At 41.9% G+C, this 20,534-nt stretch overlaps 1 protein-coding gene across 1 annotated transcript in view; it reads right to left on the bottom strand.

Annotated features, from left to right (window-relative positions):
- The window catches only part of pcdh11 (protocadherin 11), a gene marked incomplete at its 3' end in the record, with an annotated part of 117,445 nt that overhangs the window by 25,634 nt on the left and 71,277 nt on the right, over positions 1-20,534 (bottom strand). Inside the window, exon 5 of the mRNA XM_084549983.1 lies at positions 14,391-14,589. Coding sequence (XP_084406109.1) covers positions 14,391-14,589 — 199 coding nt within the window. The remainder of the gene's footprint in view (positions 1-14,390; positions 14,590-20,534) is intronic.

Genomic DNA, 20,534 nt, shown 5'->3' with positions numbered 1-20,534 from the left:
TTGGTATTTACGGTCTCACTGTCTAAATATATAATTGCCGTGACATGTTTACAGCCAACAGCGCTTTAACTAAAAATGTCAATATCACATCTGGACTGCAAAACCTCCCACAACTTTAAAGAACAAACTGACATCAGGTCTTAATGGGTCTTTTCCAGAAGTAAAACGACTACAAATAAACAGAATAATCACCAAATCCAGCCTTGGAAGCCGACGTATCGCCGAGATCCTCAACTGAGGATTGGAGTTTAAAACAAAACAGTGTAATATCATTGTTTATTCAACATTTAGGGTTTTTAATGAGGCTTTAACGAAGACGATTTCCACATAAACCCCGGCGCTTGCGGGCTAAATGTTTGAGCTCCGCTGATAAGGCGAGCGCGCGGCCAATTCAGAGTGTTCCAGCCAGCTGAGTCATGTCTGCAGTAACATCAGGACAGAGAGCGCTGCAGAAGTTTTTGGACGGAAGGGGCCGCAACTATAGAAACCTGGCAAAACGACGACGTCGGCGATGCCGATGCCAGAAAAGTGAACTCCGGGATAAATGTCAATATGCTGTTATTTGATCCGGGAGAGATTTGCGCAAATGAGCAAAAATAGATAAATACACATTTAAATTAGGTAAACTGTTCAAATTTAAACCCAATTTTACGGCGCGTCAATTGCAAAGCTTGTTATTATCTAAATTACTGCGAGGGTCTAATAATTGCCTTAAATTTGCCAACACTGCTCTCATCTATAAATGTTTACAAACGCTAGCGGCTGTGATTTTAGTGACATGCTGAAACCTTTTTGGGCTATTGGCTCAATTACCAGGAGTGCTGCTGTGGGAAATTACAAAGTGCTCTGTCACAGAACGTTCCTTAGACGGGCAGGTTATTTTCTACAAAGGGGATCAACATATGGAATCCCTTATGCATGCAACACAAAATTGGCCGTAATTTGGGCCACTTAAATGCGGAATGGAACACTTTCGGAAGGGGAGTCGGCCATGATGGGATCACGGGTTACTTGAGCTCCTGACTGCTCTCTCTCTTTTCTCTAACTCCAGAATCACTGTAAAACGCTCTATGCTTGGAGTCCTAGTTACTGTCGACTGTTTATAGAGATATAAGTTATTCTAATTCATGGCTTATTCAAAATTTCCTTCCACCAGGCACAAAATTAGCCATCAACAATCCGTGGCATTTTTACCCCCGAGCGCCTACAAAATTGACACGAATGATAAAAAAATATATATAATAGAAGTTTTCGTCCTCAGGGGAGCATTCAACATTTCAATGTCACGTCGTCTTTATATAGTGAATCAATATGATTTTAGTAAGCGCCTTCATGTGATATAAATCACCATGGGTCTGGATCAGGGGAGGAAAAAAAAGAAGAAATCCCATTTACAAATTGTGTCCTCGTTTGTTAGTGGCACGGCACCTCAATTACCCAGCGAGCAGGTTTTTATTTATTCATGCAGACAAAGTCACGTATTCATGAGGATTAACCCAAAACTCGCTCATAGACTGGCAGGCACAGATTGCATATTTTACCATATGAGGAATAGCTGACGCGTTTACCCTCTGAAGATTGAGAGGAGGCACGAGAGAGGGAGGACTAGCTGAGTGAGCTTTTGGGTCACTGCATGGTCAGTTTCTCTAACTTTATTCTGATTTGTGTCTTCAAGAATATATAAGAGGGTATTATGAATAATACGTGTGCAGTGAAGAGTGTTCTTCCTCGAGAGAAGTGAAAGAGCACGCGGTGCTGTAAAGGAAAATGGGAAATTGAGCTACACTTTGTTTGTAACCTTACTTTATGTTTCTCTCTTTGGAAAATTGGTTCGGTATATGAAACTACACGAACTGTTTGAAAGGAAATATTGCCCCAACAAATCCAAATACAACACATCCTCGCTCGCAAAACAAGCTTAGAAACAGAGCAGACGACATATGCATCAATTCCCGTAACCAAAAGAAGTCATACAGTGCTACGCTGAATGCCAAGAAAACAAATTCCCTTCAGATCAAATGTACTCTCTCCCGAAAATATCAAATCATCCTAATAGCCAAACTTCTCTTCAGAAATTGTTAGGGAAATCCTCTGTCCCCTGTCATATTACCCACATTTATCAGGATGCAGCATAGCCATTACGTCTGGAGGTTTATCAAATTATCTGCTTGCAGAATGGCCGAAAAGGGACACATTACAACCAGCCGACTTTGTCTGAGCAGCTGCAAAGCAATATTCCGGGATGCTGCAGCAACCAAAAGCAAATTATGGTGAACATAACACAGAGTTCAGTGGAGCGTTAACAGAATGGATGGCCCTATCCTGCTTTTTTATCTGTTGGGACAGATGTCGCTAAGTCCCCGCGACTCGTGAGGTGGACATCCCTGTAAGCAATGGCAGATGCTCCGAAGGTAAGACAGATGGATTTCGCCGGGGTTCTGTGAAAGTATGCACATTTTTCACGTTGCAATAATTAATATTAATCATTTAGAGCACAATAACGGCAGTGGCTTGTTGGGAATTATAATAACAAACGCAAACTCGCAGCGCTTCGCTTGAAATGTTAGGCTGCAGAGTAATGAGCTATACCTTTACACCGAAACCGGTAATATTGCATGAGTAGGATGCAGCAAATTTTCAAGTGATTCCATAAGACGACGGATCTTTAGAATAACCGAAGACTTCCTGACCTTCTCAGACTCTAAAGTGCAAACTTGCTTTTCAACACTTTTATACCCAGGGTTGGCTTGTGTTTGTCTTTAACAACGAAGACAAAGCAAAATAAAGATGCTGCTCTGAACAAGCATTGAAGCATACACTGAGGAAAGGCATCCATTCACCGCTCGCGTGTACGATTTTCCTTCTGTCTGCATTTGTCAACAGTGCGAGCGGTGGACATGTGGGCGTTTAATAAATATATTAAAGTAAATGAATGCCTGCTTCAGAGCAACCGTGCACGTCCCTGATGCACATGTGAATCCGAAGCCTGTTGTGTATTCAAATCCTGGCAGCTGCACACAAAGTAGCCCGGACCCAGAATCTCACAAGTGCCATGCCTCCTAATACGCCGCGATATCAAGCTCCCATTGTCGGGTAATTGCCGCTGATGGAGGAAAAAAAATAAATAAAAGAACAATATTTCATTCAACACGATCTGCGGTAAACTGAAATCAATGAGGCTGAATACTGTGATTAAAATGTGATCGGATCACTGACGACCAACAATGACAACAAACGTGGAACAGAGATCCTTTTTTGAACAGACAAAGCCACTCAGTGGTTTATTTTATTTATTTATTTTTTTTTCAGCGTGACCAGGATAATGGCAGCCTATTGATCTTTTTGGGGGAATTTATACCCTAACTTTCTGATTGCTGCGTGCTAATTTTGAAAAGTGGCGCTGGCCTTATGCGAGCCCTGGTTTTCAGAAAAATAAAAACTGGCAGTGTTCTGGCATTAGGCTGTTGTGTGTATGTTTGATCTGTTGCAACAGGAGAGCCGCACTGGAAAAAGATCTGCTGGGGAGGCTTTCAAAGACCCTGAGGTTGTCAGTGTGTTTGTGCAGCGCTTTGTGTTCGACCTCTCTGTTCTTAACCGTAGCTGTGGAACGTGGGAGGTTTGTTCAGCTAGATGCAGATCAAGGTGTGCTTGTATGTACGTGCTTGTGTTTGCATGTTTTCCCCGTGTCTCGTGTGTTTCCTTGTCTGCATGCACTGCGCCTTTGCGAACGTAATAGTGATTAATCAAGCAACCAAATACCAAATCTGATTTGTTTATTTATTTTTTTATAGCGGCGAATATACAGAGGAGTTGGGGAAAGTAGGTCAAGTTTTAAGCTTAAAGTACAAAGAAGTTGGCTTCTGAAAGGGAGTGACTTTTACACCAGCCTTCCTTGCAAGCCTTTCTCTATTATTCTCTGCCGATCCATTTAAATTAACAATTAAGAAATGTTCGGCGCTTCTTTTGTTTTCTTTTTTCTTTTTTGCCTTAAATGCGTGGTCTGGAAGATCTTTTTTTTTTGTTGTCGTTGTTTTGTTGTGGTTTTAATGTACTGAATGAGCTGCATTTACTGAAGCAGAATTGACTTCATTGCCAAGTACGTAGAAGGAATTTGCACTCGCGTTCGCTGCATAACGACAGCAGTAAACACAGTAAGGGAAAATAAGAAGGACTAAAATGATCCTAAATTCACATTTTCTGGCTGCTCTCTCCCTTTTACGCTTTATCTCTACCTTCCTTCATCTCGAGCGTTTATTGTTTGCACTTTTCTCCTCCATTATAAGTTTAGACAATAACAATAAAACGCCTAACAAAGCTTCAAGGAAACAACATTTTAAAAGAGTGCTTTTAGTGATCAGATTTATTGACTTCCTTCCGTTGGGTCAATTTGCCCGTGTGTTCAGTATGTACAAGTTAAAGTGCAAGAGAAGGTTTCCGATGGTGTGTTATATGGTTACATATTCCCCCAATCACCCTTTATACCACATGAAATAGAAGTCAGCATGAGACCCCGTGGCACCGCTGTCCACACCGCCATGTGTTGCATTAAGGGTGTATTAAGGCATGGACCAATGGCTCCCAGATGCGACAGCAGGGCTGATCATCAATTATTATACCTCAGTGGATCAAAATGAGCATATCTGCTCGTTCCAACATCCCCAGTGCAGGCCCGTGGCGGCTGAGGTACGGCTTAGTGCAGCTCCAACCCGTACCCCCCCGCCACCACCATCCCCTCCGCACCCGTGAGCTCAGCAACACCGGGCGAAGCCTGCTGCAGCGGTAGCGGGACATGCCTCGAGACAACATCTGCCTCCCCTTGGTGACCTGCCGAGTTAAGCCAACTGCAGAATCAAGGGCACACTCGCAGAGGTCCCTGATTTTATCATAACAAAGACAATGCTGCCGCTGGTGCCTGCAACTGGCTTCAGGAGATGTTTCAGTCTATTTTCTGCTAAGTCTATGAACTCGCTCTGTCTAGCACTGTCTTTCTTTCGCTCGGTGTTTCTTTTTCCCCTCTCTTGCCATTCCATCTGAAACGAACACAGAGGGATGCAGCCAAAGAACCCAGATTTATCTGTAAAGATGTCAGCTGCTTCTGTTTGACAAAAAAATAAAAGAAAAATGTATTTTAGACAAAAGTTGAGGTGTCTAAAAGTATCTTTTTAATCACACCTTGGTATTATATTATGCTGCCTTGTCATTAATATATGCTTAATGAAATAAAACTGCAGATAGAATAATAGTTTTCCTGCAAACACCCATTCGCGTTGCATATTCAAAATCAGTTCTGTGAAAATGTTGCTCTTGTGAGTGCTCTGAATTAGTCAGCATGAGGGAGCCTCGGCATGACAGATGTTTGACACTTGAAATCCAGCGGGACCCCTGGCTGAATGGAATCAGGACAAATCAATGCAATCACGCAGGTGTCTTGGGGAAATGGGGACAAAGGGACACAGTCTGCCTGCCTGCTCGCAGGAGCTCCTGGCAAGGATTTTGAGCACTGGGTCTACTTCTGTATGCATGGAGTGGCAGACAGCTGACTGACCTCACGAGTGCTACATTGCCTTGAGGTCCCCCACACATGCCGCACTTAGTGCTTGGGCAGAAGTGCAGCGCAAACTTGACCACGGTGAGTGTGACGGCTGCCCCCGCTTTCTTGCCGAGGACGCTGCACAACAAACAGGTTTAAGTGTTCGGTGTCAAGCCCCTCAAAACCCCACTGTCATTTTCTGTTAGGTCAAACGTGTCCTGGAGGGCCGAGCAGGAGATCTACTCCCTCAGCATGTCCCTTCCGGAAAGCCTCATCCTCTTCCTTCTCTTTATCTTCTTGCACTCATTCAGCACAACTCCTTCTTTTTTCATCACACTCTCACTACATTTGTCAACATTACCAGCCCGTGAGTGGGTTCTGAAGTGATCCATTTGGCTACAAATTCCAATCCACCAACCAGTCTGTATACATTGATCCAATGAGGATAAGGTTCCACACAGTTCGTTGAGGAGTAATCCCGTTCATGCTTCTGCATTCAACACCTGGATTAAATGATAGCGGTAACTCAGTGTGCAGTGTGCAAAACATACTGTAATCTGCATGCTTTATTATATTTCGGCCAATTGAATTAACTGCCGGCAACTTCATCATAATTCGGGCATGCGTTTGTATGTGTAGGCGAACTGTTATGCATGAGATTTATTGCGATTTTATGCCCGTGCTTGTGAAGTGAATGATTTCACAGGAAAATATTGCATTTCTTGTGAATGACACATTTTCGCTGAAATATGCAAATACGCGAAATATAGACAGATGGCATCATAGTTGTAGCCGTCTGTCATCATATCATTGATGTCATTGCAGCAATACTGCAGCGATCACTGTAAATTGAATCTCATCAAAACTGCAGTTCATCTCGTAGTTTTTTCTTACCGGAAAATAAGCCAGAGCACCAATGTCATTTAGATTGCTTACAGCGAATCACTCTCCAATAAAATGTCTCCTGTTATTGTTCCTCTTTCTCATCTTTAAACTTTCTTGGAATATTCAGTTATGCCCGATACATCAATATTTGTGGTCTTTGTAGGACAATGAAGCTTTAAGATGGCTTTGCCATATGTTTCTAGTCTGCCATGCTGTGCTGCGGCATATCAGGACAACCCAGGTCAATAACATTAAAGGCTGAGAGAGCCGGTGAAAATACAACCCCTGTGATGCTGTGGTCTGCTCAGCCTTCAGGAGACATATTGATGCACAGTTATTTTGGTCAATAAGTCCTTCTGAGCAGAGGCCATCCTTATCCTTGAGACCGACTGTATGTGAAAAATGAGAAAGGGATGAGCCCATGCATTCTAATGTGTCTACGGCACGGTATGTTAAAGGAAGCAAGAAGGCAGAGAAGAAGAGGCAGGGGTGTGTGGGGAGAGGGGGAAAAAAAAAAAAAACGGAGAGGGAGAGATGCACTTCCTGTAACCCCATTTCAACCTCACTAATGCAGTTGTTAACAATAAACCATACCATTGAAATACAACACCTCCAAGCCAGAGCATAATGGCTTTATTGAAATACGACACAGGCTGACCTCTAAGATCGCGACAGAATTCGCAGACGAACATAAAACCTCAAATGACAAAGATTGCATTCACACATTTTCATATTCACAGATGTTACCGCTCCTTCTTTTGAACAGCAAAGAAAATCCCATCCCCATTTCAAAGACAGAGATGCGTCCCTAATGCGTGCTGCCTGCGCGCTGGAAATGAAATGGGACATATCCATAATGCAGTCTGTACATTGTATGCATACATGTTGTGTGAGTGAGATGGGGCTGGTGGGAGGGGAAGAAGCGACTAATTTGCAGGCAAATATTTTAATGCAAACACGAGCTCTGAAACTAGGAACTGAAAAGGACTGGGATTTCTGTCGAAGCTATCTATAACAAATGACCCTGAATAAAACATCACCACATATATATTTTATAGCTTCCCGTGTTTTCCTCTTGCTTCTGAAGAAAGAATGAAAATTCCTGCTCGTCCAGCCAGGTGTAACTTCAGATCATCACACTGTAGGACAGTTCTTGAGAAACATTGGGAGCTATGCGGTGTCAGAATCTGTGGTGAGGGTGAAACGTTCAAGCAAGTGATTATCTGAGGAGCTCCGACCAAGGTTCAAAGCTGTGTTTATTCGCTGTTTGATTTCAGCCAGATTGAAAGAAAATATTTGCTATGTAGCCTTTGGCACCACACGCCAAAAACAGGATTAGCATCCGATAAATAGCTTGATTATTTTTGATTTCAGGTGAGTAGTTGTTTTTAATGATTCCCGTCTGATGTTGGTGAGATCAAATCAGCGAGAGGGAATCAAGGACCGAAAGTGCTCACCTCACTCAAACCCAGCATTTCACGGGTTTAATATGCAGTCCGAGCCATATTCCAGTTTAGGAATCACAGAGTCAGTGAAATGGAACAAAGTGAATTGCTGGCTGGGGCCTTTGAGCCTCTAGCCTTGTTTGAAGTCTCTCTCTAGCCCTGCCGAGTTCAGAATACATTGTCCAAAGATTCGATCAAACTTGGCAGCTATTGATCCCTTCCCAAACCCGACACAAGAGTTACTGAACATGTTAACATCTTCGGAATGAGTATTTTAATTGTACAGGTCTTTGAAAAGCCCACTCAAGTCACAGCGCTGCTGGGTGAATATGAAGCAGCAACTTTTGGACAGTCAAACGCAGCGCAGCCAGCCAACTTTTCTTGTTTGTCTCCAAAAAGTCTTTCTGGGCACGCTAGCGCATTAATCGATGTAGAAATAAAAGTATCAAAGGATGCGTTAACAACGAAAAACGTGTCCCTCATTTAAAACTGTACTTAATCCCCTCAAATGAACGCAATTTCATTTTGTAAAAGGTTAATTTGAGAAATTTCTGATCAAAGCCAAACGAGCTTACAGCAAAACAGCTCACATCTCCTCATCCACCACAGCTAAACTGAAAAACATGGTGTCCTGCTAATATGCCGCAGAGTTAAAGAGCTGTTAGCTTTATGTTTGTAAGTCAGCTCCCAGCACTGTGAGAATGTGCTCACCTTCCAATACATTTCTTATTTACCGAAGCAATTCGAGTGGTATAAAAACTAAAAAAAAAAAAAAAGTCATGCACTGATTGTCACCAAATCTTTTAATATCTTCTCTGTCTTGTCCCGGTGAGATGTGGATGATTGCACCAGAAAGCTCCCGTCTCAACTTCACAGAGGACTTTGGCAGGGCAACAAAGGAGGGGCCCTAATACTCTGGAAAAGGAGGTTTCTAACATGACACTTTTCAGTTGTTTGAAGGAGGGCTGAGAGAGAGATTTCTGCGAGCTGAGTTGACTCCTCCAGATCAATACCTCGTCTCTTTCTCCAAGACAACTAGTGTGGCATTTGAACCAGATAAAACAAGGTTTCCCCTCCACCTCACCTCTGAGAACTGAGCACTTCCGCCAAATCCCAATCGGCTGAGACGGATACAGATGAGTCCATTTAAATCCCCTTCTAACTCCACTCCAGACCCCCGGCGGTCAAAAAAAAAAAAAAAAAAAAGAGAAAGAAAAAAAAACAACTAAAATCATCTTAAAAGGAAGGGTCCAATCTATGTAGGTTAATATTCACTGTTGCTTCATTTAGCTCTGTTGCAGCCCCACTGGGGCAGCTGTAAAAAGTTCTGGGAGCCAGCAGGCACAAAGGCTTTTATTTATTTATATGAGGGAGAATATATAGCGGGAAGCAAACTGGTGCAAATGATGTGAGGAGGAAAAAAAAAAAAAAAAAAAAGCAGTTTGAGAAGTTATCTTGTAGATTGTGGGATAATTGCAAAAAAAGGAATAGGCTGCATTACCATTTTATGTGCAGCATGAATTAAATATACACGGCGCTGGCAGAATACCTCTGATAACATGACAATATGTAAGGTCATGATGTGAAATGAATAGGGGGATCCGAATGAGAAACCCTCTCCCATCTTTCAACCACCAGCCGCGTACCCTTAAGCAAGGCACTTCATTCTTAATTACTCCGGTGAAGCCGCTCATTTGTCAGCGGCGGATGATGAGATGGGCTGGCAAGAGGAAAAAGGTTGCACTGGCAGCTACTAAGTGCGCAAATGTTAAGGAGGACATTGCTATCAAAGAGAATGCCTGCTCAGCCAACCTCGCATGAATAAAAGCAGTGGGGAAAACGCCTTACAACAGTTCATCATCTCTCTAACCTGTGGTCAGCCAATTATATGGATCTTGCTACAATATTGGACTTTTAACTCTCTGAACAAGGGTCCTCTTCTCCATTGCTTGTCAGCTTAGTCTTTCCCCCTGGTCGCTGATGACATTGTAACACTAATTACAGCTAATTGTTCTATGCTGAATGGATTTAGTCACATTGCAAATGATATGCCATTGGTCAGTGTCACAATGTTTCCACAGAAAAATTCAATGGGGAATGGAAATTTGCACAAATGAATGTAATTAAGAAGCACATTCATTACTTCTAATTGCATATGAGAACCCTCAAAGTGAAACTGAGATTGGACTCATATGAATAATTAATGGCGCCAACTGTACTGAACACTGTAACGTTGTTGCCGTCGCGTCAGAGCGTGCTCAACCGTCGGCGCGGGCGATAAAACGCGGTGCTGTAGTTTCAAGTTATGTGGAATTCCAATCACAACCAACGACCTCTCTTTTCTTCTTCTTTGAAATCCCTGTATTCACGGGCAGATTGTGTCTAGACAGTCGAATTCCAATCTCAGTACAAGCTTTGAATTGGCGGCCAGACACACTGGATAGAGTCGGAGCTTAGAGAAGTATTAAAAATTCAAGTGGTACCAACGTGTTTGGCACACTAGATCAAGTCAAGTGGCCTTTTCCAAAGACAAGAAAAGGGCAGTTGTAAATCAGCCAACTGGAAACTCAGTCTGTGAGCCATTATGAAATTTTTGGACCTACAGAAATCAAAGAGTTGAGAATGTAAACCCCAGAGAGCATGAACTCAGCAAGCCTTTAATCAGATTATTTGTCTGCTGGCATTAGGAATTATATAATGTGCTGTAAAAGCCACAAAAGTGAAAAATAATGTAAACATCAAATGCAAAACATCGGTTGAAATCTATTATTTGACAAAGCAATTGTAAATTTACACTGTGCAGGACATTTAAATCTATAATCTTATTACACTTGCAGTATTTATAAAGGATTGGCTTATTTTAATAGCAGATTTAGATCTTAGAAAGACAAGGTGTAAGCTGGTCATTTGAAAGCCATATGCCACAGATTAAGACGCGGCGCACTACGCCATACATCTTTTTCATGTTTCTTCCAGAGACTAATGCACTACGTCGGAGCTGCCTGTAGAGAGATGCTCGTAAGCGGGAGAAAGCACAAGCTCCCAAATCCCTCAACTGCGACAAACGGGAGAGAGAAATAAGTATATTACAAATCGTCCAGAGGACAAAAAAATGTGTATTGTTTGAAAAATGTGAAGGATTTAGACGCAGGGATTTGCTCCCACTTTGCTGCACTTTGTTTGAGGGCTTAGCACTGAGACACAACATGACGATTCCCATCGTTCTGCAAAAGCCTTTCAGGACGTCATTAGGACAACTTCAGCTAAACAACATGGGCTGTCCGGAAATTAAGACACACTCGGAAATAAAAACACCGGATTTCATTCTTCAGTGTCAACGAAGCTTAACCAACAAGTGCCGTCACTTCACCCAGAGCCACGCCAGTGATCACTGCTGTGAAAAAAACAAAACAAAAATAACACTGACAAATCCGCAGGACACAATGTGAGCTAAGATGGGTCAAGACTGACATTTGCATTCTTTCCGTTTTCCATGTAGAAACAACTGTGCTTGTGATTCCAGTCCACAACAGCTGACGCCTAAAATGAGAAACTGAGTCACTATAATGGAAAGCAGTGCGGCAGCCTAATTGCATGGGAGAAGAGGTGCATCCCACAGCATTATGAATTTGTTTTTAATGTTGTGTTGCAATTTTGGCAAAGGGGACTGCTGAATGTGTAGCCCTGGAATAGCCAGCTGTCAGATGCACGGGCGTTGGACGTAAAAGCACACGCACTGATGAAATTCATTTCCAGCTTTTATCTATTTGGTCGAGACGGAGGAAGAACTATCAAAACCTTTGGAACAATGTGTGACAAGACAGCCAAAGACTGATGGCGGGGAGGTGAAGTAAGCCTGGAGGGGGAGGCAAGAGCCCATAAAATGAACAGCCGCCTAACTCATAAATAATAGAAACATAAAATGTCATATGAACTTTATTTCAAGAGAGGGTGGTCTAATAAAGATGCAGGTTTAAAGAGGAGTTGAGAAATTCATTGTCATAAGAAGGCCACATGGCTTGCCTTTGGCACAGACAATTATTCAGTGCAAGTTGACATTCAGATCCTAGCAGAAGCACCTTTACAAAACAATACCGCTTTTGACTCCTGAAATTCTCCCCTTCCACCACTGCTTGGGTCTTTCAATTTTCGGAGCTCTATTTCTCCCTCCTCACTTGGAGCCATTCCATCTCCTCTCCCCTCTTTCCACTTTTCCTTGTTCTTTCTGCTTTACAAATTGAGACGACGTGATAAGAGATTGCCACCGCCATGCCAGCCTGGTGCTCATTGATAAAACCATATCTAATCCATCTTAGGCCCCCCTCTGTCACCGACGCACTCATCTCTGAGACCGTCAACGTGCACAGGATCCATCTCTCTTTTTTGAACTGAGCGGCACAGAGTCAGAGTTTATCTGACTTAACTTCTGCAAGAGGAAAATGGAGCTCGATGAGTCAGATGACTTTCATTCTGTCTTGAAACGATCTGCAAGTGTGTGTGTGTGTGCGCGTGTGCAAGCATATGATAAATCCGTAGCGTCTAAAAGCCAAAATGAAAGGCCTTGTCTTGGTTTTACCCCGGAATGCAGATGCATTTATTTATTTATCTTATTAATGCAATTATCAAATATGAATCCGATGCATCTCCTTGAAGCCTGCGAATCCAAGGACGCAGTTTATACATATTGATCATTACGATGCGTGTGCCCTTTTCATAGTTTATCTGTTCGAACAGCTTTGACTCGAATACAGTTTGCTGTGATAAGGTGCCAGCGGAGGATTAGAAGTGGCTTAGTGGTCAAATAAGTGACGGTGGCCTTTCTAATATCCAACAGCTAATATTAGGCTCTAATACTACACTCCCTCTGCTGGGATTTTTAATACAGCAATTTGTAAAAGTATACATGCATTTATTACATTAGCATGGTCTATCTAAAACTAATGCACTTCAACAAATATTACCCATGAGGGAAAGTGGGTAATAAGTGCAGTATTTGAGTAAGTTTATGAAGTATGAGATGTTTATGTCTCTGAATATTAATGAAATTGGGAGCAGTCGCCTCTGTACGTGAATGAATCACATATATGAATCACTGCTGTCACCAGCTGGGGAAGGAGCGGTTTGATCATCAGGGGTAGTGTATGTGTTTATACGCGCGCCGTATGTGTACTGCGTGTGTGTCCGTGAGGGGAATATTGAACCCTGAAAGCCGTCCAGAAAATTTAAAATCACAAAAAAAAAAAAAAAAACTCAAAATGTGTTCGCATGTAAATGAACAGAAAGCCGTGGCAGGGGTGTCACCCAATTTGTGTAATGTCTTCAAAAGCGTTCAGAATCACACTCACTCTGACACTCCAGCCTTGGACCCGTCAGCACAGATGCTGGGGAGGCACCGAGGACTGTTGTCTCACTTACAGCAATGACACAATGGCTATACTGCAAGTAGGTGTATGCAAAGCAATCTATTTTTCCCCTGTCCTCTGAATCTTCTCTGCTGCATGGGTAAAATAAAAAAATAAAAATAAAAAAAGTCTCGTTTTTTGACAGGTAACACAGAGCAATGGCTAAGGCAATCCTGGCACTGATACACGCGGGCCACGGAGGAGTGAAGGTCTGCACCGAGCTGAGCCTCGATCCTGTCTGCAATATGTGATGCAGGGTTACCTCCCTCCTGAAAATAAAATCTGATTCACTAGGACTAGAATATCCAGCTTGAAGGTGTGTATGTCTGGTGGCGGGGGGGGAATGTGACAAGGACACATTGATAGGGGACTCAGAATAGCCTTGTTCATGATATGGTGAAGCAAAATCTTTTCAGCAGCATCACTGATATGCTGCTGGTGGAAAAGGCTTTGGATCACTGATGGAAAAACTCAGAGTCCTCCATGCTGTTCTTTTTTCCCCTCTGCAAGTTATTTGAGCACTGGAGATCTTTTTTATGTTGTATATTCACAAGGAATTTGTGGTGTATCCAACTTGAGATTTCCCTGGTGTTAGCACTGTACACAAAATTCAGTTTTAAAAAATGTTTTCTCCATTGTTGACAACATCCTGCAGCTAATTGACAGCTTGACCGCTTGTTTTGATCAATTCATTTGCACACCTAAAACAATTGAGATGGTTCTTGGATTAATCTCAACCAACCTCAATCTCAAAAAATACAAACAACAGTAGTTTATATCTCCCCCAGCTGTGCAGACGCCCCCTTCTTGGTTGACTTATTTCGCGGAACAATGGGCGTCCTTCTTGTCGGAGTAATAATCTCAAAAATTCAGCGTATTTGCAAACAGAATTTCACAAGCAACTAGCTTGTTTCTAGTTATCCGACGGAAAATGGATGCTTTCTACTGTCTGCAAGCCTGTGTTGTCGCAATCACAATCACAGCTGTAATCTCAGTAAATAATTTTACTGCATAAAAACACAGATGGCCACTTCTAAATTGGGTTGTCGGCCTTGGAAAATCACAAAAAAAAAACGCAACACACAAGATTTGCCCGCTATCTGGCTGCAGAAAAAATTCACTACTCACTGGATTCGGGGTCTGAGTTTCCATCTCCCTCTGTGCGGCTGTTGGGTGACGTTTGCTCGTAGTACTCCTCCTGGGGGAAGCTAAGGGGCAGAGGCTGGTTGGTGCTGGCCGTGCTGCTAGGCTCTGGGTCTCCCAGCCCGCTGTCACTGCAACTCTCCTGGGAACCGTCTGGGAGATGGAATGTCACACGGCGCTGGGTCTGGATCACACCAACAGACAAGAACATTTTTATGAAAAACTCCTCTGTCCTGTTGAATACTGCTAAAAAGGTTTCTCCCACATACCAAAGCCCACTGTTCACTCACGTCTAATAAATAAATGTGCCATTGCTGTAAGACAATGTATGTTTCATCTGAGAGTAGTCACAATGCTCATGTATGTATAAAATATATTTGTCCTGGTAGTGAGGCTGTTTCTTTTGCCTCTACCCCAGATAGGGAAGCGAATGGAATCTCAGTTGCGGCGCTCGCAGAATTAAAAAAATGACATTAAAATATCAAAAGCTGTGTTTCGTTCCAGAAAGACTCCCCAGAATACAATGAGCCGATTTCAAAGGGACTATTTTTTCAATAGAGTAGCTCCAATGAAAATTTCACAGTGAGATCTGTCTGGAGAAACAAGGACATTTCTTCTGGAAAGAAACATTGTTGTTGAATCTTTTAAAACGTAATATATCAAAGCTTTGAGCACCACAATCAAAATTCCACTCACCTCCTTTGTACTGGGGTGAGGACAGAAATCTCAGAGACAGATATTTCAAAACATTGGCAAAACTTTTTTCTTTTTTCCTTCCTCTAGTTATTATTTTTCCTCCTTTGGGTGAATGGATCAACGTTATACTGTAAAAAGCCTTCGAGAATCACCAACCCAATGCAATCATCAATTCAAAGCGTGACCCCTGACCCCAGTTAGTGCAGATTTCCTTTTGTTTTTCTTCAAAAAAAAAAACACTGACTCATTTACTGGTCACCAGAGAGAAGCATCTAAAATCCCAGCCTCTGAAAGTCTGTTGCTCAGGGATGCGTGCAGCACGGCACTAAATAACATTTCCTTTATTCTTTCTATTCCTAGAGAAACTCTTGGTGCACCAGCACTGACAAACAAATATCATTAACGGCATGATGAATGGTGACAGCGATGCTCGTTCATGGGTGAATGAATACAGTGAGATGGCATTTACAGGGGAAATCCTTGCCTAAACGTATCAAGAGTTGCACGGCTGAATCCATCATCTTTACCTGCTTTTAATGGGAAAATAAGCCCAAATTGCATCTTGTCATTAGAGGGACTAATTGAGCCAGTGACCTCGTAACCCGAAAAAACGTCTCGCTCAGTCGAGTCTAGTGCATCGCAGATAATAAAGTAACGGCATTTGTAATTGAGACTTGCCTGAAACGCGTCCCGGTAATAGCTAGGATGTGTATTAGCAAGTTGAACTATGTCCTAGTTTTCCCTCTCACCCAATTTAGAGACAGGAGAAGAAGTGGAAATGTGTGTGGAGGATGAGACTTTGATTTGTAAAGTCTTAGGGATCACAGGAGTGTGGGCATTTTCTTCGGAACAGTACGGGCCTCTTTGATTTCTCTGGAGGTTTACAGACGCTCATGTCGCGACCCCTTTCTCTTAGAGCAACGACGCCTCCTGTATGTAACGACGCCCGCTAACATGTTAGCCGCTCTTGCAGGCAGCGGACCACACTGGTAACCACTGTTCACGTTGCGAGGGGTAATCTTTCTTTTTTTCTTTTCTTTTTTTTTTTTAAACTTTCATGTTTTTAATATCTTTTCTTCGGAGTTTGACAAAGAGAAAAACGAGGAGTGAGGAGATCTGACTTGGCTTTGAGGTAATACTGGTAAAACAGAGCACTGTCGCATTAATATAGACCGCACCTTGAATTTATGCCTTCACATGATTCCCCGAGTAACATCATACTGCATCACACTGTATAGAGGCATAAAACGCATAAAATATAATTATGCCCTCAGCTTTGGTTATTGCGGCGAATTTTATTCATCCCATTATTCAAACTGATAAGATTTCTTTTCAAGGAGCAACTACAACTGGTGAACAAATGACTATCTTGATTTTCTGCATCGCTATAGCAACAAAAGCAATATGCGAGTCGCGAATTAAAAACATCATTAACACACGATCCTTTAAGCTCAGGAGGAGGGGACGTCTCCGCGCACAAATATTTTTTCCCCTCGGCCACTAGCGCGCATAGATAAAGCACATATTGTTCTTTGATAGGGCTAAATAAGGCGAGGGAAGCAGGGGAGAGAGGGAGAGTAAAATAAAGTCTGGCTCTAATGAAGGACAAACTGCCAAAAACCAAGTGCACAAAAAGCTTCATTTAAAAACTATCAGAGAGGGTTGACTAACCTAAATCCACACAATTAGCACCCTGAAAGCACAACTGAGTGGTTTTCGACGCTGTGATGTTGAAACAGCCAGCTAAATATTCTATTTACTTGATTCATCTAGATCCTGAGGCCACAACTCTCTACGTGCCCGTGTGTGTGTGTGCGTGCGCGAGCAAGAAAAAGACGGATGAGAAATAAGGAGAAAGAGAGAGAGAGGGGAAAAAACGAGGCACGCAGACAAAGAAACAAACAAGAAACGCACACGCAGCCTTCAACTCTTGTGCGAGATAACAACTCGGAATCAAAAGCTCTTTGTAGCTGTTGTTTCTATTAGAAAAAATAAGAGAAAAATGTATTTGTTGCACTATATTATGTTCTCAGCCACCAGAAATATATAATGTAGGACTCCCTAAAATGAATCTTGCTTTTACTGTATGTGGTGTGACAAGTTCTCCTGGCAAATGATGAAATATACCAACAGAGCATAGAATGGTTTCCCACTCCTTTTTTTTTTTTTTTTTTTCGTGCGTTATTCATTTTCTAAGACACAGTGGAGACGAATACCTTGTTGGCAAAATGATACAGTTCCGTGTGCCATGTTTGCCCACGCTTTCAAGTAGTCTAAATATCTACTTGTTCTCAAACAGCGTTGGCAGCTGTTTCTCAAATTACTGGAGGATGCATGCAAAAGTAATGTCCAGGTTCCAGCAAAAAAAAAAAGAGGAAAAAAAAGGAAATAAATAAATAAATAAAAGAAAGGGCCCACTTACGAAAGCCTGGCAGCTCTACAAAAAGCACGCTCCCTCTCCACATGATTCTAATTATTGGAAACTTGCTCCAACAATGGCATCCAGAATCTATTAGAACAAACAGCTGTCCGTGACAATTAGGATATAATCATTTTGCATAAGGGAGTGTCTTCATTTTAGGTCCATTCAAGCCCATTCAGGTTGACGCCAGATGTGAAGAAAAGCTTAATTTGTTTTCACCGCGTGCTCAATAATACAGAACCACAATTAAACGCCATTAATGGGCCTTAAATAAATAAAAGTTTCGCCCTCGGTGGTGACGGCTGACGCGGATGAAACATTAATGTTCGCAGACGAACATGACAAACAAAAACAAACATTCGCCGAGGAGTCAAGGTGACTGTTTTGCTAGGCATTATCACTTATTTAAAGAAGCTGCCAGAAATCCATAAAGCAAAGACAAGCTGCGGTAAGAGATATCAAGACCAAACAAAGCCCGGTTAGCCAGATAAAACACTGCCTTGAGAAGTATGTACACAGAGATAAAATGAACAGGAGAGATGCATGCCAAGTTCTACCATGTAACAAGCCAGAAAATCCCAAACCCTCCCTCTGGTAACCGCCCAGATGGGGCTGGATTCGCGGGTTACCGGATTAGGAGTCCGTTATATTTAGATATCGAGGAGGGGAGGCCAAGTGTTTGCCACCTTGTCCTTTGGTACACTACAGCTCGATGAGATCCATTATTATATACCCGCCACCCCCCCAACTACTGTTCTCTCAAAATAGCAAAGATGTCGGTGCTGCACAGAGAAGGACTTGGCTGACAACCACCTCACTTGGAGTGATAAACAGGGACCACTTAGGAGTGAATCAGAGAAGATTGGCTCTGCCATTTCAGATAAGGATCAGCTTTCGGGCACACCTAGACCTGCATAAATCTGTTCGGAGGAGACGGTGATTTGTCATGTTGCACATGCCTTATTGTGGAGAGAGAGAGAGTGTGTGTGTGTGTGTGTTGGGGGGGTTACAATACAGCGATTGCATGATTCAAAAAGTGCTGCCCCACACGCCCCCGTTCTGCTTGAAGTCAAGATCGTACAACATCCACAAAAATCTGTTTGCAATTTTATCTTGTGGGTGTTATGTTATGTGTGCGTGTGTGTGTGTACATGCCGTTCCAGAGCGGCCTATTATGTGCGAGGTGCTTGTGAGATGATGAGTTAGCAGGAACATGCAAGAAGGAGGTGATTGTAGCGAGTTGGTTGAGAGATTACTGGATGTCTTTTGACAAATCAAATGAATTTTCTCTGAATTTCATCTGTTATTGAGTCATCTGCTGTGATCATATTGTCGGTGTTACGCAAACTATGACATTTTCCTCCCATCCTAGCAAACCAGGAACAGTAATCGAACACTTTTGAGTACTAAAAAAATTTATAATATGTACTCAAGTGCTACTAATATAACAGATATTGGTAATGATTTATCATAAATGCATAATAAATAATAGAAAAATGCAACAATATTAGAATATTTTGGTGGTGCAGCGCAGAACCTTTTTGGTTTAATCCAACTGTGGTTTTGAGGTTTTCAAATGGCAACCGTAATATGCGCATTTCTAGCAATACATATTTACCTCTCGAATCGGGGAGAGTTACATGTCTACTGTTTGCTGAGAACTTCACAAATGTCACCCTACACAGAGTTCATTCAGCTCTGTTTGTGGAATCTGGTTGACTCTCTCTCAACACATCACAGCCAGTTGGAAAAAAGGGCTTGTTTTTTATCAATTAAGTCTGACAGTGTTAGGAGAGTAATTTTTCTGGCAGTGATGCGAGGGGTGATAATTGGTTGACCCCACATTCTGCATTTAACACGGTTGGATGGAAGTCAACCACAAATGGACACTGTTCTTTTTTGGGACTTCCTGTTTTCTTTGCACGCTACAGATGGGCTGTGCTTTTTGTGATTTAACACTGTTATCCAAAAGATTAGCAACAGATCAGCCAGCTTTTGTTTTTTTAATTATTATTTTACCTGGTATTTCATATACAGTTACATATATACATATAGTTATACACTTAGAGTTTGTAGAATAGTCACATAATGTAAGTCATTTTATGATTATTATTTTGTTTGCACACAGAACACGACTTTGAAAGATTCATATCTCAGCTGGTGTGACATTTTGTTCCTGCACCCCGTATTTGAAGGGGTGTAATTTAAGCACGATGTTTTTGTCTAAATCTATTCGAGTGTTTTTTTTGTTTTGTTTTTTGCTGTTTCCTAAACCCTAAACAAAATGAAGAACAGAGAGAAGGAAAAAAATAGTACATAAAAAATAACTGTCCCACACGTGAACCCTAGCCTCCTGGATGAAAGCACCGTGTGCGTTGGAGTTTTGTTTAATTTTGTGATGGTTCCATTAATTGCTTCGAGACTGTGTTGATCTATTAAATGAGTTCAAAAACCAAAGCTTTAAAAACTCTCTTGACCACGCAGAGTCGATATATATAACAGGACATTTGCTTATTATTCAAGTCCACAGTAAAAGCAGGTTTGTTTTCCAATGTGCAACTCCTCTGGTATTCCTAGATTTCTAGTGAGAAATACTGGATATTGGTTCAAGTTGACTGTTGTACATTTATGTTAATAATGAAGACAAAGCTTCCCTTTTACCCTAACTCATACATACTGAGTTTAACCACTTCATTGTCACTCCTACTGGACTTGAAACAAACAACCAAGAAGAACACTGCCACACTGGAAGTATCAGTGGTAATATTAAGGACACACCTTAATATTGTAGTTAAGAACCATACTGGGAGAAAACATGTGAACACCATGTTTTTTTGATCAGCTGATTAATCTACCTCTTATGCTGTCGCTTAATCTTCTGACTATTTTCCGAGGAGTTGATTAATACTTTGGTTAACGTACCACTAAATAAGAACTCATATGAACTCTAGAAATGAGGAAACTATTTCAACTCATCATCCGAAAAGTTATGATTTATACAGTGTAGACCT

Source organism: Chelon labrosus, assembly GCF_963514085.1.
Source record: "Chelon labrosus genome assembly, chromosome: 8".
NCBI classification, from domain to species: Eukaryota; Metazoa; Chordata; class Actinopteri; order Mugiliformes; family Mugilidae; genus Chelon; species Chelon labrosus.
The sequence above is the reverse complement of the archived record's forward strand: the minus strand, read 5'-3'. Positions and strand labels throughout refer to the sequence as shown.